Source organism: Melanerpes formicivorus, unplaced genomic scaffold (assembly GCF_026170545.1).
Source record: "Melanerpes formicivorus ecotype bairdi unplaced genomic scaffold, bMelFor1.0.p_v2 SCAF_39, whole genome shotgun sequence".
NCBI classification, from domain to species: domain Eukaryota; kingdom Metazoa; phylum Chordata; class Aves; order Piciformes; family Picidae; genus Melanerpes; species Melanerpes formicivorus.
This window is the reverse complement of record NW_027142391.1, coordinates 4352318-4376037: the sequence shown is the minus strand read 5'-3', so window position 1 is coordinate 4376037 and position 23720 is coordinate 4352318. Positions and strand designations below refer to the sequence as shown.

At 47.6% G+C, this 23720-nt stretch overlaps 1 protein-coding gene across 2 annotated transcripts; it reads right to left on the bottom strand.

Annotated features, from left to right (window-relative positions):
* Window positions 1–1014: 1014 nt before the first annotated feature.
* On the bottom strand, window positions 1015–20613 carry CA6 (carbonic anhydrase 6). Of its 2 annotated transcripts, none has more exons than XM_068158326.1 (10): window positions 20311–20613; window positions 11848–11940; window positions 10783–10965; window positions 6855–7003; window positions 6351–6446; window positions 5768–5834; window positions 4851–5008; window positions 3469–3592; window positions 2847–3014; window positions 1015–2153 (listed from the first exon to the last, which is right to left on the bottom strand). In XM_068158326.1, exons 2-10 carry the CDS (start codon window positions 11924–11926, stop codon window positions 1540–1542), a joined length of 1638 nt encoding a protein of 545 aa, XP_068014427.1. In that variant the 5' UTR covers window positions 11927–11940; window positions 20311–20613; the 3' UTR covers window positions 1015–1539. The 2 variants fall into 2 exon arrangements, with proteins under 2 accessions (XP_068014427.1, XP_068014428.1); XM_068158327.1 differs by having other exon boundaries at window positions 1019–2153; window positions 2847–2945.
* Window positions 20614–23720: the final 3107 nt, after the last annotated feature.

The following is a 23720-nucleotide window of genomic DNA, read 5'->3' as shown; positions in this document are numbered from 1 at the left end:
ACCCCCACCCTGCTCACCCAGCTCTTCTTCATATCAAACTCAGTCATTGCTGAATCCTTCCAAAGCCTTATACTTGAAGTTAGGAGTCATCCATCTGGCTGATGTTTATTCACAGCCAGTTTAGGCCCATTTGCTCCAGTCCTTGAGCTGTTTAGTTCATTTCACTTTCTTGTGCTTATGCTTCAGTTCCCAGAGAGCAACAGTCCCTCTCTTAGCCCTTTACTAATCCCCATATCCCTTCTCTGTGCCCATGAGCCAACTGAAGCTCAGTTGTCCCCTAGAGACATTGAACTCAGGGAGAACCCCCCTGCTTGCCTTGCGGGAGTCCGGTTCAGGTTGATTCCTGTGCAGTAGGCTACAGGTTGGAGCCTGTGTTTGCAAACATGTCCAAAATTGTCTTTAGCTTCTCACAGTGAGTTGCTTAAATTTAGGTTTTGAAATAACTCAGCTCTCAGGCACTTGAAACCACTTGAGAAAGCCTTCAGAGGGTTTGGATCTTGGTCCTGGTAGTGGTTTCTGGTTGTGTTCTCTGAGAAGATCATTCCACTGAAGGCTAACCTGGTTTGGCAAAACTCTGAGTCTGAGGACTAGTGCTGACTCTGGGGGAAAAAGTGCACACTGATGGGGAAAAAAAAAGGATTTCCTACAGTATTTATTAGTTTAAAGGATTTTGAGGTTAATTATGGCAGAATTCAACACGGAGAAAATAAACTTACTTAATCATTGTAGGGAGCTGCTGCCCTCTGTTGTGAAAAAGGGCAGAACTGTTGAACAGCTTGGCATGGATTTTGTGTTGGTGGAGATGATCCTTCCCATGATCAGCCTTAGAAAATGAATTTTCTACCTGCCCTCAAACTTCTGATGCTTACATGTTAAAAAAAAAGAAGCTGTTGCCACCTCTGTCTCTCCATCCATGCACAGAAATGAAGGCAGGCACTGATTGAAGCACAGCTGTTGTGCAGGAGCTGAAATGTCCTGCAAGGGTGTGAGAGTTCAGGCTGTGCCTTTAAGAAAGCATAGCTGCAGAGTTCTCTAGCTGGATGTTTGGGTGTAAAAAGGAAAACAAAAGGAAGATAATCTTCAGGACCCTTTCCAATGTGATACATCTGCAGGGGAAGGGGTGGTGATTTGGGAAGAAATAGGAAGGAAGGAGGCATGGTGAGAAACTCAGACTGAGTGAAGGGTGTGAGATAATTTTATTTGAGAAGTGGTTCCTTTGAGTAAAGAGTGAAGCTCTTTGGCATGTAGGAAGCTCTACCTATGGGGACCTAAATCAGACTCCTGCCAGTGACAGGGCATGGTGCTGGACTGTGCCAGGTTCTGCTCTTCACCTCCATCTCACTGACAGGGGGAAAAAATGACCTGGAGCACTAGCAGGTGAGTAATGACCCTAACACAGGAGAAAGGAGCAAGCAGGACCTAAGTTTTCCCCAGTTTCCCCAACAAGCAGTTTGGATTCTTCTGCTGCTTTCATCAAACCAAAAACAAACACTGAAAAAGAAAACAAACAAACAAACAAACCCCAAACAAACCCTGAGATCACTGACAGCTGGTGTCAGACTCCAGAACCACTCCCCCCAAGAGGGCCATAGAGGTTTCCCCCCATGCTATGATATCTCCCTTCAGTTGGCTTGGTTTGCACAGTGCAAGTGCCCGGACATCTGCAGCGCTCAGAACTTGGCTCCACAGGTTCACTTGAGTCATCCACCCTGCAAAACCATTGGAGAATGTCCCAAGAAGAATATCTCTGTCTTTCCCAAGGACAAGTGTCCCTCCAGCCTGGCTTACATACCCCTTCTGGATACTCTTTTCTTTACCAGCTGCTCCATTGAGCCATAAGTTTGCCATTCCAGACTGGGAGGCCCATGCCACGCAGTAGTGCAGCCAGTCTTGTGCCTTGTGGTAGAGAGGGAAGCTGATGAAATGACCTCCTATCCACAATCCCACATCTGAGCCCACAGTCATCACTAGCTCATTATCCCTCTCCTGTGTGGAGTAGGAAAGAACAGTCTGAGTGCCATCATGCTGGGCTTTGGTCCAGAAACACAAGGTGAAGGCTTGAAGAGACATATCATGGAGAGGATGAACGGTCACAAAACTCTCAATGTTTTCCACAGGGAAGTAGAAAGCTGGAAAAGTGCTAGATTTAAGACCTGCAATAACCAAAAAGCCAGCTGTTATTTTTCCTGCTGTGCTTTCACATTAGCCATTGGAATGGGCTGCCCAGGGAGAAGGTGGAGTCGCCGTCCCTGGAGTTGTTCAAGAGGGGATTGGACGTGGCACTTGGTGCCATGGTCTAGTAGGCCTGAGGTGTTGGGTGACAGGTTGGACTTGATGATCTTTGAGGTCTCTTCCAACCTTGTTGATTCTATGATTCTACATCAATCCAAATCCTGAAGAACACAGCCACAGGATGTAGCAGTGTTGGCTGTCTGAAGCCACAGCTCCTGGTGTGTGTCTTACCAATAGGGAAGGGGCCTGAAAAGATTAAAATCTTAGCTCCCTCACACAATTGCTTGGAAAGTAATTTTTTTTCCCCTCCCTCCTTCCTCTTTCCTCATCTTGTGTAAAACAGAGATGATGATTATCTATCCTAGGGGAACCATGAGCTGAAATTCCCCACTGTTTATTAGAAAGTGCTTACACATTGCAGGAGAAAGCTGTGAGAGTAGCTAGATTAGGGTTTAGCTTTAATGATGCTGCAGCTGAAGAATTCCCACCAGCAGGCCTAGATATGGGACAAAATTCTCCCAGCACATCCCAGTACCAAAGCTGTTGGTGATTTAGGCTTTTGAGGACAACATCCTTGCATGGTAAACTGGACTCAAGAGCAGATTGTTTCTTACCTGTGTGGCTCACTCCATTCAGCAACTCTCTCTTCATGTCTTGGAGCTGCACTTGGATTTGCTCCAACTTGAGGTCGAATTCTTCTGGGTGGCATTGCTCTAGAGCAACCAGACAGCTGAATTTACAGAAAGCCAGGACCTGCCCATGGCGGATTTTCTGCTTTCTACCTTGTAGAAGGTTTGGGGGAAAACTTCTGTTTTATAATGCAGTGTCTCCCCTCCAGATGATGCTTGGCTACTAAGCTATGCCAGAGCTGCTTCTATAAGGGCTGTTGTACTCCATCCATATGGATGCAGCCCCACCTGAACCTGGCGTGGTGTCCTGCCATGGAGCAGCGCTTACCTTGCAGATCTGTGCGACGCTCTTAAAGGCAAAACAAAGGGTTGCCACCCAAAACAAAGGATTGCCACCCAAGCTGCAGCCATCACTGCACTGTTGGGAGCAAGATGTGCTGGCAAGGGGCAGCGGCACTGGGGTCATCTCTACCTGCTGTGCAGGGACACCGGGAAAGGCAATCTCAGGCATACCCAGCTTAAGTGATTTACGACTGAACTCTTTCTTGCAAGGGTTTCTTGCCTTTCCCTGGGGCAAGGATGAGACCTGCCTGTTGACTGCCTTTACCTTGGGTGGGTTTGGGTCTGAAGGAGGACTCCACCACCCTCCCGTTGAGGGGCTGAGCATGCCGGTAGTCGTTGCGCAGTGTCCTGTTGTGCCAGTCCAGCAAGGTGCCCTCCAGCAGGCTGATCTGTGAGCAGGGCAGGCTTGGTAAGGAGGGCAATGGGAGCAGCAGCTCTGCCTAGAAGTTCAGTGCAGATCCTGCTGCTCCGGATTAAACCCAGCCATTTGTTGCGGAGGAACCCGCAGGGTCTCTTGTTGAGCAGCAGCGAGGGAAAGGAAGAGAACGTGAGGGCTTTTAGCAGCTAATTCATGACAGAGATCTTTTGCCTGCAGGAGGTTTTTAACACCTGCCTGATGGCACGCACGGATGGAGGTTTTGCTGCCGGTCTGTAGCGTGCTGCTTTCTCACAAGCGCCTGTTAGCCTTTCCCCTGCCAAGAAGAGCCTTGCTTTCCCAAATGAGACTGCACTGTGATCCTCCACTGCTGCAGCCTCCACTTTATCTTGCTCTCCCAGAAACAAAAACCCGCTTCTGATGCTTCTTTTTCCTTAAGGAAGATGAATCACTCAGCAAGACTCAATGGTAAGCTTATTTAACTGCTGTTCCTTTTTCCCCCTGCTGAAGTCTTTGTCCTGGCAAGGCAGACAGAGAGAAGAGGAGATCCTGCCATGTGACGGTGCTCAGCTGCTGGGACAAGTGGGGTTGCTGCCCAGCGCTCAACAAGGTCCTCTATAATGCTTCTGGAGCCTGGACAAACCCTCTCCTGTCACACAGCCAAAACTCACAGCAGGCCTGAAATGATCCAGCCTAGCTGCACAGTGTAAGTGTAGACAAGAAAAGGGGAAAAAAAACCCAAACATCCCAAATACTCTGCTAAAACTGTGCCAATTATTCTGTAATTATTTTCATGCTATGAATGGCTCTTTGATGGTGGGGGCTTGGCTGTTCTGGTGGGGGCTTGGCTGTTCTGGTGGGGGGTTGGCTGTTCTGGTGGGGCTTTTGGTTGTTCTGGTAGGGCTTTTGGTTGTTCTGGTAGGGATTTCCTTTGTTGTTGTTCTAGTTGGGGGGTTGGGTTTTCTGGTGGGGGTTTTTGGTTGTTTTGGTGAGGGTTTTTTCCCAGTACTTTTTGCCTTGGTAACCCTGACCTGACTGGTCTCTTCTTTTTTTATAGTGCTTCAGTATGGCTGACAGCTTTGTTAGACCTCAGGAAAACTGCTGCTATATAGAGGCCCTCCCTTGCTGTTATTCCAGTTGCTTAGGAGCCTATTCCAAAAGCCCAACGGGAGAAATACTTCCCTGTTAGGCTGTTCCTGGGGGACAGAAAAGGAAAGGTGAAGCATGGAGGAGAGAGCAGCTGCCCTGCCTGGTAAGTAGCTGCCACTTACCTGCGTGTGTGACAGGACAATTGGAGAATGAAAGATGGTCCAGATCACACTCTCAGAGCAAGGTGGGGTTGTTAGTGAGCCCTGGTACCTGTAGAAGTGTGAGAGGTTTTCTGGCAGCATGGCTTGGACATCCAGAGAACTGAGCTTTGTTGATTGACCTCAAAAGGAAAGAGAGAGGCAAGGTTAACAATTAATGGAGAACAAAGGTGGGAGTGGAGCTAGGCTGGCAAATCACTTTGCCCAAAACACTGCTGTGGCAGACCTCTGGCAACTGGATGAAGAACTCATTGCCCTCTACAACTACCTCAGAGGAGGTTGGGGTGAAGTGGGGGTTGGTCTCTTCTCATATGCAACAAGTGACAGGACAAGAGGAAATGGCCTCAAGTTATGCCAGGGGAGGCTGAGGTTGGATATCAGGAAAAATTTCTTCACAGAAAGGGTTATCAAGCACTGGAACAGGCTGACTAGAGGTGGTGGAGTCATCATCCCTGGAAGGATTTAAAAGCTGTGTGGATGTGGCACTGAGGGATGTGGTTTAGTGGCAGTGGCTTAGGAGCAGTGGTAGGATTTGGAGCTCCAGGCAAGTGGTTGGACTTAGTGATCTTAAAGGTCTCTTCCAACCTTAACAGCTCTATGAAAACAGAGGGAAGTGAACGTTGTCTGATGGAGCTGCAGTGTGTTGCATGAACCTACCATGATCACATTTATTGATGCCTGGAGCACCTCCCACACCACCCTGCTGCATGGGCTGCAGTCTGAGATGCGTGGGCAGGGATGGTGGGAAGGTGTGTGTGGCTGAGGGTGCTTGGCCATGTAATTGCAAGCAAGGCAGCTGCAAAATGCCTGTCCCCAGCCCCAGCACATACAAACAGGCTTTGAGAACATCAAGGATGAAGAAAGGCATTCCCAGGTCTTACCTGCAAACCTGATCTTTGCCAATTTGGAAATGAATTCGCTGTAGTAGGTGTTCTCCAAGTGTCCATCCTAATCACAGCAGAGAAAGATGAGCAACAAGTTAGTGATCTGCCTGTTCCTTCTGTGCTACTGCTCAGCTTGGGGGACTAACTGATGAACTGAGAGACAAAAAGCCAAATACTATCTCTGATCTCTTGGGGGGGCAGACAGCCCTGGGTATGACAAGGCATGTACATAGATGTTGGGTAGAAGAGTGAACCATAAGGATCTTTTTCCACCACTTCTGAATCTACACAAAATGAAAGCCTTGAGGGGAACCCAGCTGCCACACCTGATAGTCCATCTGTACTTCTTATGGGGCAGGTTTTTTTGGGTTCCCACATTGTACTGTGTGAGCCTCAGGTGACATAAGAGAAGAACATCCCTGCTGTGGCCCAGCTTCCTCAAATTGGTGGCAGATATCATCTCATCAGATGGATGTGCAAACCTAGGCCAGCCTGCTTGTGTCTGGACCTGCTCAGACTGTGATTACACCACAAGCAGTGATCACAGCCTGGCCTTGCCCAGCATGGGCATCCAACCTACCACATACAGGAAGGCAAGGACAGCCAGACCATTTGGTTTGTCTTTGGCTTCTTCAAAGCTCAAGTAGTCAGCAGAGTTGTAATGGACAATGTGCAGCTGTCAGAAGAGAGACAAGGTTACTTAGGAAGAAGTGGTAAATGGTTTCCTCAGTGCTTTAAAGGACCAAAAGCAGACTGAGGAGTCACCATCCCACCTTCTGCTGCTTGTGCCTCACAGCACAGCCAAACAGACCTTTAATTGAAGGGGTTTGTGATGAATGTGGAGGAACAATTCTGTCTTTGAAGGACATCAGTGCAATTGATGCCACAGCTTTTCTTAGTCTTCTGTGCCAGCACCATCAGGTTTGGCCCTTGCACTGCACCAACCACCTGCACCTATGGGAGCTCCATTTCTCCCACTTGCCTCTGCATTGCTCTCTGCAGGTTTTGTGTTTTGCAGCTTCCCTTTTCCCCATTGCCAGACCAGCCATGCACCCTCCCTCCAGCCCACTCTGCTCACGAGTACCTCTGCAAAGTATCTCATCCCATCTATGGTGTGTTCAGAGCCACTGGTCTCCAGGTCCAGGCCACCCCAGTGCAGATGCATCTGTACAGCTGTGTAGAGGCTTGGGAGTCCTCTGGAGATGTGCATGGTGGGGGGCAAATCAATCTGAACTGGAAAACAGGATTGGAGACAGCAATGGGTACAGCCATGCCTATTCTCGTAGCTGTGCTTACAGTGCCCCCTGCTTTCTGCCAGTAACTCCCTCTGGAATCACAGAATCAGACTGGTTCACACTGGAAGGGACCTTTAAAGGTGATCCCTGCAGTGACCAGGGACATCTTCAACCAGGTCAGGTTGCTCAGAGCCCTGTCCAAGCTGACCTGGAATGTTTCCAGGGATGAGACTTCTACCACGTGTCTGGCATAAGCTGGTACAGTCATGTTCAGGGAACTGACTCCAGCATGCAAGGAAAATCACTGAAGCTTAGAGCTAGGTATGCTTAAAATCCTTCCTGACCTCAGGCTTGTGCAGCACAGAGAGCACAGCAGCAGGCACAGGGATGACTGGGCACTAGCTGTGTCAGCAGAATTGTTTTCTGTCTGAGCAGCTCTGGGTTTTCCCTTAGGCAGTAATAAAAGTGCTTTAAAGCTAATCTCTCGCACAGTACATCACATCTTGCAAGGCTCTGCAGAGATTTGTTAGGAAAGGGGGGGATAGGAACCAACAAAGTGACTGGCCTCACCTCACCTGTCATCATAATTTCCAGTGCTCTGGACTCTGCATCTTCTAGGACCAGACAGACTGGGCCAGAGCCCTTTGAGTTTGCAGAGGCTGAGTTAATGCTGGGGGGATTTGGAGAGACAAATCTCTTTGCTTCTCCTTGCCAAGGAGCATGCACAAAGAGACGACGAAACGTTTGTCTTCCTGCTAATGTGCGGCCACAAATCATGCACTGGGTTAATAAATATGCCGAAGCTGGGGCTGAAACTGGAGAATTGCCTCATCCTGAAGCAAGCCCAGAGCATGCTGCAAAAATTAGCAACCATCCTTGCAGAATGCAGCACGGTCTCTGATTCATTAGTCACACTTTGGGCTTGTGAGGAGCTTCTTTTGTTTTTAAGTTGTTAACAGGCAGACAGGATGAAAACATGTTTCCTTCTACCACCCCAGAGAGTCTAGAGTGGGGATAAAAAGCCCTTCTACCTTGCTTTTTACAGGAGATCCCTGCTGACTGCCTTTCAAAATGAGGATTATTTACCTCAAGTACCTCGCTGTGATTTGTGCTTCCTGCAAAACACAGACAGAGAGTTGTGTTCTGAGGTTATGGGAAGCTTAAGCCTTCTGTGAGATATTTTACACAAATACTTTGGTGAAGGCATGGAGATGGATAGCAGCCCAGTTTGTGTCTGCTTTTCACCTGTGTGAAGCGTGTGTAGACAGTATGGCTGCTCTGAGCTGGAAGTGCCTTACCCCTGCTTAGCTCTAGTCTTGCCAGGCAGTGGAAAAGCTGCTGGGATAATGCAGTGTGAATCTTGAGTGCAACTGTGCCTTTCTTTGCTCTGCATTTGGCCTCCTGTCTATTAACAGCTCACATCACAGCCAGCCCATTTCCCCATCTCTGGCCTCTGGGGAGGTAGAGTTAATGAAGGCCACACTTGAGATCTCAGTTCTAAGAGAAATGTGCTACTGGAGGATGTTGCACACATCCTGCAGGGAAGATAGTTAAATCTCCCAGGGCCAGGTGTGTCCCTGCTACCTGCTAGAGGACCAATCTTGTTTCAAAAAGCAGTCCAAGTGCTAAATACAGAAGGCTTCATTAAGCTGAGGTTATCTGTGCGAGTGTGTCTGCACACAGTCACTGCACTGCTGCAGCTAGGCGTCATCAGGTGGGATTTAGCCTGGTAATTGTACAGCCACAGAGAAAAATGTAGCTGGTTTCTTAGGTGAGACACTTGGTCATCAGCTCCTGAGAGGCTGTAAGGAGAGTCCTGCTGATAAATCCATCTCCTGTCCCTTTCAGATCTGCTGAATGTTTTCTGATGTGGCCCAGTGGACTATTTTCCTTGCTCCCCTGTCCCATCTCACTGAAGCCAGTAGAAAAGCCTAGCCTGACTTCACAGGAGCTGTGAATAGGGACAGGCATTTGCCTTTGTGCTTTACTAAAATGCCCTGCACCAGAAAATCATTGTTTTGATGTTAACAAAAGGACAGGAAAACACACACGTGCAGCCAGGTCTGAAAGCTGAACCTGCAGGAATCCATTGTAGGCACTCAGTGGTGCTGACACCAACTGAATGCTGAATTTGTGTGGGCGACAGACAGCAGTTAGGAGTTTTTAGAAATACAATCACCACAGCCTTGCTCTGAAGGCAGTATGTCTCCTCACTTCAATTCTCTGCTCTCCCACCACATCTCTCTCTGTTACAGAGGAAGAAAGGGCTGTGGGATTAAAGAGCTCTCAGCTTTATGTTCCGAGCACCTTCCCCAAAATCCTCATTCCCCTCCCCGCCGCAGCTGTTAGAAAATTCTCTCATTGCTCATCTGTAGTCCAGAAGCGTTATCCCAACAGTACCAACTGATGAATTATTTAGACAGACTGCAGCAGGGGAATCCAGGACCTCCTAAATTATAAACCCTGCCCTGAGACTGTGTGGCCCAAGGCAAGGATTTTAACCCACGCTGTGCTTCAGCTTCCCTTCCTGGCACCTGAAATGCCAACATCTGTGTTGTACTTTGTGTGACCTCCACCTAACTGAACCCCAGGTGCAAACTTGCTGCTGAACTGTGGTTCTCCATTCCTGTCACTTCCAGTTCTTCTTATTGCACAGGGCAAAAGCTGCATTTTCTGAATGCAGAGAGGAGTCACTGTGCCCCAAATGCCACTCACTGCTCTAGTCCTGCAGTAGACTGAAAAAAAAAGGGTCAGTCTATAATGTTCCAGCTGCCTTTTGTCCCTTTATAATGCCTAACAGAGAAAATATCATGCAGAAGCATAACTGCCTTTTGTTTCTCTGCTTTATAGATGTGTGTTTCTGGAGAGCTATTATGCACAACCAGAAAAAGTGGAAGAGCAGAATGAAGTGAGATGGCAAAGGAAAGGAAGCTGAGCTCCAAAAAAAGGGCATTGCCTGTGAATAGCATTTCAATCAGCTCAACCAAATAATCTGTTCCTGCACTGTCATGAGCTTGACATCTTCCCAGGACATCTGCTCAGCCAGGGAAGAAAGAACTGCCTACTGCTGTGGCAAAGCTGGATCATTCCACCACAGTTCAACCTGGTGTCACTTGATAGTTTTCTGTCCATGGCAGTGCTGAGAGGAACACACAGGAGCTCTCCCTGCAGCCTGCTTGCGCTGGGAAAATACAGACCTGAACTCACAAAGTCTCCTTTGTACCCTAAACACACTGCCCAGGTGAAACCTCCGGAGGATACACCACAGCCAGAGGGAAGCTGTCAGAGTAGCTGTCAGAGTATTCCATCAGCTGTCCCAGCAGAAAGCTTTGTTCTTTGTCCCACTGAATGGCTGCCGGACTCGACCCGGTGTGATGCACAGAAATCTGAACTCAGGAGTGCAGGATGCTGGTGAGGGTAAAAGGGGTGGGTGTTCAGAACAGACCTACCATTAAAGATGTCTGCATTTCAAAACTGTAAATCCTCTGCTCCTGGTGACCTGTCCCCTGCACTGTTGGTTGCCACTGTCACCCACTGTCCTGGACTCTGCACTGCAGTGCTCCATTCATATGCAAAGCTCGGGGGGCAGAATGGGGCTGGAGTGGCCAGGCAGCACTTGCTGATGCTCTTTCTGACAGCTACAGCTGCTGCAGGAGCAACTCAACTCCTTGATCTCTGTGCCCTGATTTTTGTTTCAGGCTGCTCCTTTGTCCCCAAGGACTTCTTGCCCAGCTCCTCTTTTTAGGCAGGTAATGAGAAGAATGCTCCCAGTCTTACCAGAGTGACCATTGTTGGTCATTGTGAAATCTCCCTGTAGAGGTCCATCATAACCATTCAGCTCCAGCTGCAGCAGCTGGGGGTTGTACTTTACTTTTTTCCTCTGGATATCAACTGGAGATTGGTTCTTGCCAGCACAGTCTGCAAAATGCTTTCCCCAGTGCTCTTCATCCAGCTCTCCTTCTGTGTGGTGGAGAAGCAAGCTGCTGTTAGCTCAGGAGTCAGAATACTCACCTCATTTGGCAGCAGGACATGTCAATCTAGCTGTTATAACTGCAGGAGCTGCAGCAATAAAAGGTTGTTCTGCATTCCCTAGAGTGAAAATATACATTATTCTGTCTGCAGGACAACTGTGCAGCAAAATAAGAAACCTGCATTGCAGTAATAGCTTACTGGTGGCTGGAGGCCGAACCCCCACCAGAAGAGAAGCAGTCTTAACATAGAAATGGGTCTAAACTGCCAGAGGGGTGGAATCAGGCTCTCAACCATTGTGAGAGTGAATAGGAGCAGGGCAATAAGTGGGAAGCTTCTGCTCAGGATAAGGAGGTGGCAGCAAATTTGCTAATTTCAGCCAGGGAGAGTGCTAATAAAAGAAGGAGTGAAATGGTTTAAATAAATGGAACACTTTGTACTTTTTTTTTGGGGGGGGAAAGGAGTGGCCTGAGGTGGCTCAGATAAATAAGCACTTCTCAGACATCTGTACTGCGTGGCATATGGCAATAAAATAATAAGTAGGCAGCATTTAAAGCTTTTCCTTCCAGGATCATCCAAAGGGCAGCTTTTATTCTACCACACTGTAAAGATTTCCCCCATTGTTTGAACCTCATTGGTCTGCCAACTCTGACAATGAGTCCTAACCACACAAAGGAGTAGAAGGAGGTGACATTGAAGAGAATCACTTTCAAGACACACAGACATCAATAAAGTGGAATAAATTAGCTGCTCTGTGGAGATCTTTCACTAATGGAACGAGAGCCAAGCCGAGGGTTGCTTCTGCAGCAGGGAAAGGATGGAAGTGTCTTTAGCAAGTAAGAGCAGTCCCAAAGCAGCCTCATTTTTCATTACCTTTGTATGTCCAGTGCACTAGGTGAGAGCAGCTCAGCTGCACCAGGAGCAGGTGGAACAAGGCAGCTGGGATCCACATGTCCCTCACTGGACCTGCAGCCAGACGCAAGGTGGGGACTGTGTCTTTAAAGATCCTCAGGAAGAGCGAAGACCAATTTACTGCAGGTCTGGCCTTTCCAGCACCCATCCTACCCTTATCCTCACACACCCGAAGTAATAACAGCAAACAATGCCATGGAGATATTTTATTTGGACAGTCAGCTTTAAGCAATAAAGGCATTTTATTGATCCTCTGAACTAAGCTGCCAGGGCAAATGGAACAGGTTTCCCTGATGGCCCCAGAGTAACCATCTGACCCCGACTGCTACACATTCTGCCCACTTCTTCTGTCCATTCATTCCTGATTAAAGGTAGAAAAGCTTCATTGTGAGTATTCTTTCAACAGTGCTTTGTAAGCAAAGGTACCTGACATAGATCTCAAAACAGCCCTGAGCTGGCCAACTGATTCCTTGTTACACAAAGGAGCCAAGGGACTGGATTTTGAAAGTGCTGAGTGTTCACAACCTCATTAGAAGCCAAAATTGTAGACGCTTAGCTCCTTTGAAAATCCGAGTTCTGAGGCCAGATTTAGAAGTGCTCCACACCCACAAGCCTAGGATTTCAAAGCATTTTGCTTTCAACACCTTTCCTAGTCACTGAAAATCTGGGTTTGAATGTGAGAGATTTGCAACCTTTGGAGAATTCAGAGCTCTGAAAAACTGTTTAGGCTGTTGGAAGACAGAGGCATGATAGAAGGTACTGAAACCCTGATGGCTTCCTAAAACAACACACAGGAATTCAAATGAGAACTAGCTAGTGTCAGATGTCTAAACACTCCTATGGACTCCAGTGCCTCCTCTGTATGTCTTCAGGCACTTGATTACCTTAGAAATGTGTCCAAAACAAATCATTGCCTAAGGTCCAGTATAAAAAAAGTCACTCTGCAGACTGGGGAACAGAGCATGGATCTGCTGTCTGCCTTTTTGTATCCTGTTACCAAGCAAATGTCATTCCCTTTGAAAAGCCTTCTCCCCCCCACAACTCTTTCTGCCTTCCAACCCATAAACCCACGGTTTAATAACAAAAGGGAAGCAGAAATCTCCCTAGGAATGGAATTTTCACCTGGTGCTAAGAGCCACAGCTTCCTCCAAGCGCAGTACAACTTTGCTGTTGATTTTAGGTGACAGGCAGCAATATGAAGCATGTGGCAAGAAAGGAAGCTCTCAGCAGTGAGATCTCAGGGCTTCTGTTTGCAGTGACCCTGCCACTTGCAATAGCATTTGCAATCATTGTTTTCAGCAGGAAGGTAATAAGAGCAATTCAACCATGGGAGGAAGCCATAGGTGAGTTACAAACTTCACCTGAACTCAGGTTTTCAGGATGAGGCTGTGCTGGAGAACAGAGGCAGCTTTTTTTTCTTCAACCTCTCCCTCTTTCCAAGTGAATTGCTAGCATTAAAAGGCCTTTCCTGGTTTGCTGTTTTGTGCAGTGCATATTTAATCTTTGGGAACTGCTGTGATATTGAGTTGATTAACCAAGTGTGTATTTTCCCCTCTCTCTCCTGAAGAAGTCATTTATTCTGACAGTTGCACTGAACTGTGTAAGGACTAAACAAATCAAACATGCCCTGCAATGCACTTCATAATCCTTGTGTATCCAGTTGGGTAAACAGGCTTTGAAATTAGCTGAGGGAGAAATTTTGGGGGTTTATACCTGGTTGCACTCCAGGATTCCACAGAGCAGCACACGAGGGCGTGAGCAAGACTCAAGAACAGGAGATCAGAGAATCACAGAATCATTTTGCTTGGAAGAGACCTTTAAGATCATCAAGTCCAACAATTAACCCAGCACTGCCAGGTCACCGCTGAACCATGTCCAGCACCACATCCACACAGCTTTGCAATCCCTCCAGGGATATGGACTCTACCACTGTCCTGAGCAGCCTGGTCCATAGTTTCATAGTTTCATTCAGGGTTGGAAGGGACCACACGGATCATCTAGTTCCAACCCCCCTGCCATGGGCAGGGACACCCCACACTAGATCAGGCTGGCCAGAGCCTCAGCCAGCCTGCTCCTAAACACCTCCAAGGACGGGGCCTCGACCACCTCCCTGGACAACCCATTCCAGGGTTTCACCACTCTCATGGTGAAGAACCTCCTCCTCACATCTAGCCTGAATCTCCCCACCTCCAGCTTCCTTCCATTCCCCCTAGTCCTGTCACTACCTGAGGTCCAGGCTTCCCGTTCGGGGAAGAAATTGTTCCTCATGTCCAAGCTAAACCTGAGGCCATTTCCTCTTGTCCTGTCACTCGTTCCTTAGGAGAAGAGCCCAACCCCCCCCGCATCAAAGCATCTCTCCTGCCACCCTGCCTTTGTGCACAGCAGGAGTGTTTAAATGGCTGTCATCTGGGGGCAAGCTGTTTCTCTCGCCTGAACCTTATCGATTAGCTAGCCCGGTCTGCACAAAGGATTTGAAATAAAGCCTATTTGGGAATGTCCTGGTGGCAGGAAACTGGAGATGGCAGGGAATTAATGAAGGGAGCTTTTACGACATGCTAAAATTAGTGACGTTTCACCTGACATCAGGAGGATCACCACTGCAGGAGCTGCGGGTGCTCAGCACATCCCCAAACCACCTCTCTGTCAGCTCCTGTTAGCTTCCTCCCCCTCCCCCCCAAAATGAGTGGCTGCAATCTGGAGAGGGATTTACTTAGGAGCACTAAGTATGGATTTGTTTTGGAGTTATGACAGAGTAATAATTTTAATTAAATTCTTTAAATGTATTTGATTATTAAGCTTCTAACTGCAAGCTGGATAATATGGAAGGAGTCCTTCTCCTGTGTCAAGCAATGCACACAGCAGCCCATTGCTTATTGATTCTTGGAGTTCAAGCTATTTTTAGTGTACTTGATATTAAACCTGGCTGGCTGGAGGCTTGTCTGTGTTACTCATCTGTTCTGCTACCTCAGGATAATTGCTAGAGAGAAGTATGGACACAGTGCCCAGAACTCCATGCATGAAGTGTTTTACAGGTGAAGAAGATTGTGAGGCTAACATGATTCATCTCTGCGCCCAGATTTATCCAGTGGGAAAATTTTGTGTTGGGTATCTCAGCCATGAAGATTCTGGGCACGATTTCTTCACCAAGACAGGCTGCTTTCACACAGACTTCAGCCTCCCTGCTCCTGTCCTGACTGCAAGAAGAAATAACTCTTTTTATCCCACTTCAGTTTTACCTGGATAGTTTTCTCTGACTCTTTGCTGTATTTTAAATCCTACTTCTCCCAGGCTATTCCTTCTGTCCTCACTGTCCTGAAGCTCAGCTCAGGCCTGACTTTCAGATCCAGAGTATTGGTAGCCACATGAAAACCATGGCATTGCATTGAAGTGGCTGGCTCAACACCACCTCAGCCCTCCTTTGACCCAGAACTTGGAAGGGTTAAGTCCTTTCCCTCTGGAATCAGCATGAATTTCACCAGAGGATGCAGTAATAGCTGCATGGCTCCGAAGTTCAGCAAACATTTGACCAGGAACAGGCTGTCTGATGTGAGATGGACAGATTCCCTTCAGTCAAGCTGTCCAGGCTTTCCCGAATCTACAGCTGCTTCAGAGAGAGCTCTCTCTGCTGAAGTCCTGCTGGATGAAGGGAAGCATTTGGAGCCTACACAAGTTCCTTGAAAGAAAAAAAGCAGCTAGGGCTGGTAGGTCCAAACCCCTGAGTAAAGCTGGCAATAGCTGTGCAGACTGAAACATGAGATCCTTTCACTCAGCAATTCCTGCCATGTTTTTACCTCACCCTTCCAAATCTGGCCCTTGCTCCTTTGAAATTTTGCCCATGCCTTTTATTTTTCCTTCCCCTCTTTGCCCCTTGGCTTTCAACTGCACACAGAGATCACAGGTCACAGGTAGAGAAGCACTAGAATTCCTTTCTCCAGGTCACACAACCCTTTCAGGCCCCCTTCCTCCTGCACAAGATTTTGATATGCTTGGCTAAAGCCACCTTGTACCGACATAAATTCAGATGCATTTGGTGATTCTGCTGAAGCTTTGGGACAGAAATGGGCTTTGAGGCAGTGAGAGAGAGACACCAGAGGTTTACACCAGCGCTCCTAAAAGCAGGATTTGCCCATTTTAGAGCAGAGAGGTTTCCTCTGTGAATTCCATTTCACGGTCTAACAGATCTCGGCATTAGGTACCTGCAGTTCATTGTCAACCTAAATTTTCCTTTGCTCAGTTTCAGCCAATTACTCTTAGTTATAGCTATACCCCTTGGATCATCTTAAAATACTTTTCCCTCTTTAATGTTCCCATCACTTCTAGGGTGGTTATCACCTCACCACACCACAGGCACGGGCAGCCTTTCACTCTCCATTTCCCCAAGGTGGTGAAAAGGACAATGTGATGCTATAAAAAGAAGAGAACGTGGTCAAATAATCCCTCTTCATTTTCATTTCCTGGAAATGTAATTACAGTTCTTGTAATGTCTATATAGGGCTGCTCTGCAGACTTTGCTGCAAGTGACTTAATGTTCTGGATCTCTGCGTGAGACTTTGAAGGAAAATAAAACAGTGTGAAGGGAGGATTAGGAAGGGGGAGGTCAATCTTCTCTCTGCATTTAGAGGGGATTAGGGAGGGGGAGGTCAGCCTTCTCTCTGCATTTTGTGTGAGGTACACAGGAAAGTGGCCTGAATGTGCTGCTGAGAATTGGCCTGGGAGAATATTTTTTTCATCCTGCCAGGGTGGTAGGCTGTGAACTGGATGGTGGTGGGATAAAGAAGGAGTAATTCCACAACAAGCCATTCTATTGGCATGTGCAAATGCCTGCCTGCCTTCTCAGGCACTGTGTTATGAGTATTTTATGCTTATCTGCATCTCTTTCCATAAAACCATTCATTTTGCTCCTGATCTCCCAGTGTAATCATGTGCAGGGCTGCTGCTCAGCCTGTCTGAGAATCAATATTGTCAGTCAATATTCTCAGTCCATAAACGCAGGAGGAGACCCCAAGGCCCTTAACAAACAAACACTCTTCACAGAGCAAATAATGGCTCGGGAAATGTGGCTGTTGTTGCCCACTGCTGGGTAAGCACTTCTCCTTTCTTATCTCAGCTGCATTGTGTGTTGAGCAGCTGTGACATCCAGTGGCCAAAGACAATACAGTTGGGCTTGGTACAGAACTCTTGGTAACAATAACAGAGGCCTTCCATTGCACTTTTCATCTTCAAAGAGCTGTGTGAACAGTAATCTATTAACCCCTACAGAGCTCAGTGGGGCAGATGAATGTAGTGACTCTAAATGCATGAGCCACAAGCATGGCAGGCAGCTTTACAGGGAGGTGAAGAGCCTGTCCTGGGATCAGAGCCCAGAACATTCATCCACCACTGCAGAGAGCAGCTGCTGAAAGATAAGGGATCAATCAGAAAGGTGCAATTCATTCAGCATCTGATAAAGAGGCCACACCTGAGGGAAGAGCTGTGGGGTTTCTTTTGTTTTCTCCTTAGAGCAAGGGAGAGCAGAGCAGGGCCAGAGGTGTTCTGGAGGAGATGCTTTGTTTGAGTCCTGCCCAGAGGAAAAGGTCACTGTGGTGATTTTCTGAAGACATCAGAGAGAAGACTTTGTTAGAAGCTGTGGGAGGGAGCACAGACATGGATTTGCATTAAAGAACACAGTGGTGGAATCTAAGATATGTGACTGTAATGGGATCCTAGCAGTTAACTGGGATTCCTGTCCTGAGGTAAGCTGGAAGATGCAGAATTGGGATTGCTTAGCCTGGAGGAGAGGAGGAGGCTCAGGGGAGACCTTATTGCTGTCTACAACTACCTGAAGGGAGGTTGTAGCCAGGTGGGGGTTGGTCTCTTCTCCCAGGCAACCAGCACCAGAACAAGAGGACACAGTCTCAGGCTGCACCAGGGGAAGTTTAGACTTGAGGTGAGGAGAAAGCTCTTCAGAGAGAGAGTTGTTAAGTATTGGAATGTGCTGCCCAGGGAGGTGGTGGAGTCACTGTCCCTGGAGGTGTTCAAGAGAGGATTGGATGTGGCGCTTGGTGCCATGGTCTAGCAGTCATGAGGTCTTGGGTGGCACGTTGGACTTGATGATCTTTGAGGTCTTTTCCAACCTTATTGATACTATGAATCTAGCCAACAGCTATTCCCCAAAGAAAGAAATAGACTGAGGTGGGTTTGCAGATGTTCCTGGGGAGGAACAGTGGGTATCAAGTCTCTGGCAGAGGTTTAGTTGTAGCATTTAGTGCATCTGCTGAATTTCAGAGTTTGCTCAACTATTTGTTTGTGCTTGAGCTGTGTGCTGAGAGAGGTGGGTGTGTGGGGCAGTGTGTGTGCTGAGCTGCTCACAGCCTCTGAGAGTTAGTTTTCAGTGAGAGTTACAGGTGCAGTTACCCCACATCCCACAGAGTGTAAGATCTATGAAGACATGGACGAGTTAGGTGTCTAGGTGTGGGTTTGCCACCTAAATCTTCCTTTCTAGCCCATGCAGAGAAACAGCCTTGCTCCAGATGCTGTGTTTTATTTGAGTGTCTTTTGAGGTCAGTCCAGACATGACTGTTCCTTTTTGATTATAAAAGGGTCTGCATGACTCAGAGATAAAGAGTGTGGACAGATGCACCCAGTTTCAGAGCTCAGGAAATCAGTCCCTGCTTTCCCCACATAGTCTGTGCCCAGTGTTTCCTTCTCAGACCTGCAGTGTTGTTGTTTTTTTTGCTGCAGACAAGGTCCACGCAGGGACATTCAGCAAGAGCAAAGTGCCCACAGCCCCTCCTCTCCCAGTTGCTCATCACCACTGCACTCTGCCTGTGCAAGGCCGGAGGAGGCAGAAAGGGCTAGAAGTGATTCCCGTGAGAATCAAGCTGATTGTTTTTAAGGCAGGACAACAACATGAAGGAAATTTAAATCCTGTGTCTGTGCTGTACCTGTTCTGTGGCAAGAGAATCCTGCTTGATAACTCTTGTGCTTTACATAAGTATTATGCACTCATGAGGAAAACAAATGAGTGGTTATTGATTTACTCAGATTGTTTTTTGCAGGTTTCCCTTCTGAAAAAAAAAACAACTCTAAATATAATTTATTAATGGCTAATCGATTTCTAGATTGCTTTCCCCTTTAGAAGAGAATATATCTCCAAGTGAGAGGGAAAGACTTGCTCAGGAAAGAGCCTCAACACCCTGTAAGAGGCAGTGCGAGGCTCGCAAGCTGGCTCCTATAAAAGGGATTACTTAATGGTTTTGTCATGCTTTGAATGAACAGCTATGGCCTTTGTAGGCACAATTCCTGGCAATTAATATCCAGCTGGTTTAAAAGCCTTTCAGTCTCACCTTAAATCACCATATCAGATCATTAGTTGCTGTGAAATGTACTATTTGATGTTAGCATTCTGATTTGTGACTTGGGTCACTTCCAAACAACCCTTCACCACCACCTGAAAATGGATGGAGTAGTTTTCTATCCAGGTTACATTTGCAGTAGTTTCAAGTAATATATAGTTTTCCTGTTCCAGCCATCTTTTTTGTGTTATTTTGCTGTTGCCATGACTGTGGTGGAGGAATGTGCCATTTAAAATAAGTTCAAAGTGTTCTGCCTGGTACATGAGTGTCTAACACAGCTCTTGTGTACTCCTGTAGACTGATGCATGACCCAGGCTACATTTCACAGCTGCACACAAACCTCTGTCTATAGCATCACCTCTCAAAAAATGGTCAATTTATTGCCACCTGCACCTTCAGCATCCATCAAAACCCTTTTAGTGCTGAACCCTGAACACCCATTTCATAGGAAGTCAGACTTAAAATTCTCAGGGTCTGTAAGCTCCCTGCTCTGTCCCTTCTGGCTTGCAAACTGGGGTCAGTCATCTCCATAGCAAATTCAAATCCCAAACCTACTGAAGGCAGCTGGAGAAAAGCAGACCTCAGGCTGCCAGGTGAAATACCAGGCACACAGGGTTTGTCACTCTGATAGCAGATCCTCAGGGACAACTCTTAGTTTTAGTTTTGTGCTGTAATTACAAGCTTTCTGTATGAGGACCTGAGAAGATCTTATTCAGTCCAGGTCTTTCCCTTACCCCAGTCATTGTACTGAAATTACCTTCAGAGTGGCTATTAAATGCAGGAACTGGTGGCTTTTAAATCATTTCCAGGACATGAACCAGTCCACCTCTAACATCCTGGGAGGAGATAGGAGAATCGACAGAAGCAGTGGAAGTTACAAGCATTAAGACAGACATCAGGTCTGTCATCTCAAGCCATTTAGTGTGCTGTTTAAACTCAGGGTAAGACAAGAGCATGACAGCAAAGGGGGATGAGAGGCAAGAGAAGATAAGTCAGAGGAGGTTTTGAATGCCTGGAAGAAAACATCTTAGAGTCATTTAACAATTTTAATAGATACCCCAAACCAGCATTAGTCAGATTGTGCCATTACCTTTGAGTGTTCCTTACAAATACCAGGATCTGCAGAGTCAATGAAGGGAAGAAATCTGAGTGCTGACTTAAGCATCCAACAGCTCTCCTCTGGAGGCCTCCCCTCAACTGTGGTGACGTAGTCAGGCAGTCAGAGAGCCTTGTTCATAAGGCCCCTCAGCTGCAGGGCTGCTCTTCAAAAAGAAACCTATCAAAACCTAAGCAGGCTGGCACTTGCAGAGCTGTCAGGATGGAGCAGCTGAGGGTGGTGTACACACAGTGCCCCAGACACAAGTTCTTCAGGTGTTTGTGAGGCACTGAGGAGAAAGACAATTCCCTGAGTATTCAGGAAGCACTTTCAAGGCTTCACACCCTGGAATGCACCCTGCACTGCATAATCTTATGAAGCACATTAATGCAATGGCAAACAAGTCCTGATCTGTAGTGGTTCTGCTCCCTGCCTTGGCATCCTCAGATATCTGAACCAGTGATTTCAGACTGAGAAGCTCTGAGTGTCCCTGCCCAACCACTTTAACCAGGGAAGGATAAGGCTGGTCTAGTCAGCTTCTGTGCCCATCAGCATGGTGCAAGCAACCAAAAACCTTACATCTATTACACTTCTTATCTTAGCATGGCCTGTAAAGGATCAGGAATGATCAGGCCTTGCAGTGGAGGTAGATTTTGATCACTACTTGCTTCCCATTCCTGGGTGCTGGATGCCTGTCACTCAGACCTGTGTCAGTGGTTTTTCTCCATCTGCTCCATCAGCATGTCACACCAACATGCTAAGGTGACACGTGGGCTGCCAAACTGGATCACTAACTGCACTGCCTTTGTTTCCCGAAACCCTCTGTTCCCAGTGCCCACCCCATTAGCCACACACCTCCCTCCCAAACCATGAGAGAAATATAGTAGTTTAAAACAGTGCACTGAGTATTTGATTAAGTGGTCACAAGCCTGGCTTCCCACAAAAACCCATGCCAGCTTGATGGCTCATGGCCTTAGGGATACTCAGCTTCTTTAAAGAGAGAGAGAGAGACAGAAAAATCAGGCAGGATAGATGACTGAGCAGTGGCATTTTTAAGATCAGCTCTGACTTTTATTGTGCCATCTACAGTACAGTGCAATTTCAAATCTGCTGATCCAGAGAAAATTATACCAACACCTGAACAGTGCCAGGCTTCTGCTCATGGATGCCTGATCAATGCTGCCTCCAGCTACTGCAGTAGCAGTGTCTTCAGCTGCTCCCTCTCTTGTGGACACACAGTTCAGTGGAGCAGACGTGGCTCTTGGCATGGCATCTGTGGCCAGAGCCATGACTGAGTCCTGCTGGGGATGGCACCATGCGAGTAGAGAGTGATGCACGTTCTCAGCCCACTGCTTGTTGCTCACACTCCAGCAGAGGAGATCTGCTCATTTCGTGCAGGTTCTGTGGTCACAAGGGCAGAAGAGCCTAGACAAGGGACAAGTGGAAGAGTTTAGGGTGATCTTCTACAGCCAGTCTCTCTCGCAGCTTTGGTTTGGTTGAATGTGAATATGGAGGTGCAGGAGGCTCAGTGCTCAGCTTCCCAGGCCAAAGAGTTTGCTTTACACTTCACTTCTGCCCAGCACCAAGCTAATTCTGACCTTTCACATCTGCTGTTCCCACAGAGCACCTTACCATACTACACCATCTGTCTTTTGCTCAGCTGATTGAATTTCCCTCAGCCTTAGGCTTTCTTCTCCATCTTCTGTAGCTCGTTAGAAGATTCAGCACCTCTATGTGATTTTTCTGTGCATCACAATCAGGGGACTTTGACAAAGTGCAAAGATGATGGAGCATCTCTAATCCAGCAGTTATCTAGCATAAAAATCTGGGTTTATAATTTCCAGGAGCATGTTCTTCACCATGAGAGTGGTGAGACCCTGGAGTGGGTTGTCCAGGGAGGAGGTCGAGGCCCCGTCCCTGGGGGTGTTTAAGAGCAGGCTGGATGAGGCTCTGTCCAGCCTGATCTAGTGTAGGGTGTCCCTGCCCATGGCAGGGGGGTTGGAACTAGATGATCCTTGTGGTCCCTTCCAACCCTGAATGAAACTATGAAACTATGTTTTTGCAGTGCTGCTTGTGCTTTTGCACTGGGAAAGGGAAGGCTCCAGGAGAAGTCAGGAGCTACTGCCAAGGACACAGCTGTAGGGGGTAGGACATACATTTTTGGGGAGGTTGGCACTGCAAAGAATCATCTGCCTATGAAGTGGCAGTTTAACTCCAAGGGCTTTTCTTGGCCAATGCTGCTTTGCACCAGCTGCGTGCAACCCAACAGTGTTTCAACCTGATTCATGGCTGTGCAGCCCACATCAATCTGTACCCCAGAAAGGCACAGAAAAGCACAAAAAGCCAGCACGTTGTGCTGCTGCAGGCATGTAGCCACCCTGCACTGTCACAAAGCAGCCTGGGCCTCAAATAGTGTCTCTTTGCTAGGAGTCATGCAGGGGGGCCCTGCAGGGTACTGTGTCAGCATAGCGTGCTAAGGGAAGGAGGTCAGCTCAACAGATTGCCTTCACTTTTTATTAGACTTAAAGCTTGCCTCAAGGGCATGTTCTCAGGAAGGAAAGAAAAATGTGCCCAGAAGACATGATCATTCATAGGCTGGAAGGGTGAGGCAGTTCTGGAGCAAGAAAAAACTAACCAACCTTGCAAGCAGCTTTTTGGGTGCAGTCAGGAGGAACTGGGCACTGTCAGAGCCCTGGAGCCCCTAAACTGCAACTCCAGGCTTGGGGAACTTCTCAGGTTTGATGTTATGTGCTTGAAATACTGCTGAGCCAAGCTTCCATCAGTCTAAACACAGGCTGTGTAGTGTTAGGTGAAACGGGAGGAAGCAAGCCCAGGGGAAGTGGGAGTGACTATAGCATTAAACACATGGCTCTGAGCCCCAGCAAGACAAAGCAGCAGTCCCTGCTTGGGGCTTCACGCTCTCGCAGCTGGGGATGCTGCTCTACCTTCAACAGCAGCAATCCTGTCCAGGAGTGAAAGCTAAGGGTGTGAGAAGGTGAGAGAAGGGACAACCTCATGCTTTTCCCAGGACAGCCTGTGGCCTTGTTCAAATGTTGTGACCTTGCAACGGGATTTCCCCTGATTGCAGACTCCATTCTGTATTGTAATGTGTGACTATTCCTCAGTTAAAAAATCCTGGAAGAAAAACAGGTTCATGGAAAGCATGGGCACAGCTATTCTCCATAATAAACTCACAAAGACCTTGTGTTACAGCTGCAGTTTACCTACCTAACCAAAGCAGCACATTCCCTAGCAGACAGACCACCTGGGAGAGCCTAGAGGAATGGTGGCAGCCAGGGCTGAAGGGGAAGGAGCTATGTCCCCAGCCAGCACCACACATCCCCACGGTCCAACGCTCCATCACAGAGGAGGAGATGGAATTTGGCCTTGCCAAGCTGGTTGCT

Bases quoted from the DNA above. Each gene is read 5' to 3' on its own strand.
- CA6 (XM_068158326.1), bottom strand. From the start codon at position 11,926: ATGTGGATCCCAGCTGCCTTGTTCCACCTGCTCCTGGTGCAGCTGAGC. The intron at 7,004-10,782 runs GTAAGACTGGGA...CCTGTTTTCCAG, and splicing joins GACCAACAATGGTCACTCTG to TTCAGATTGATTTGCCCCCC. The intron at 2,154-2,846 runs GTAAGAAACAAT...TGGTTATTGCAG, and splicing joins GAATGGAGTGAGCCACACAG to GTCTTAAATCTAGCACTTTT.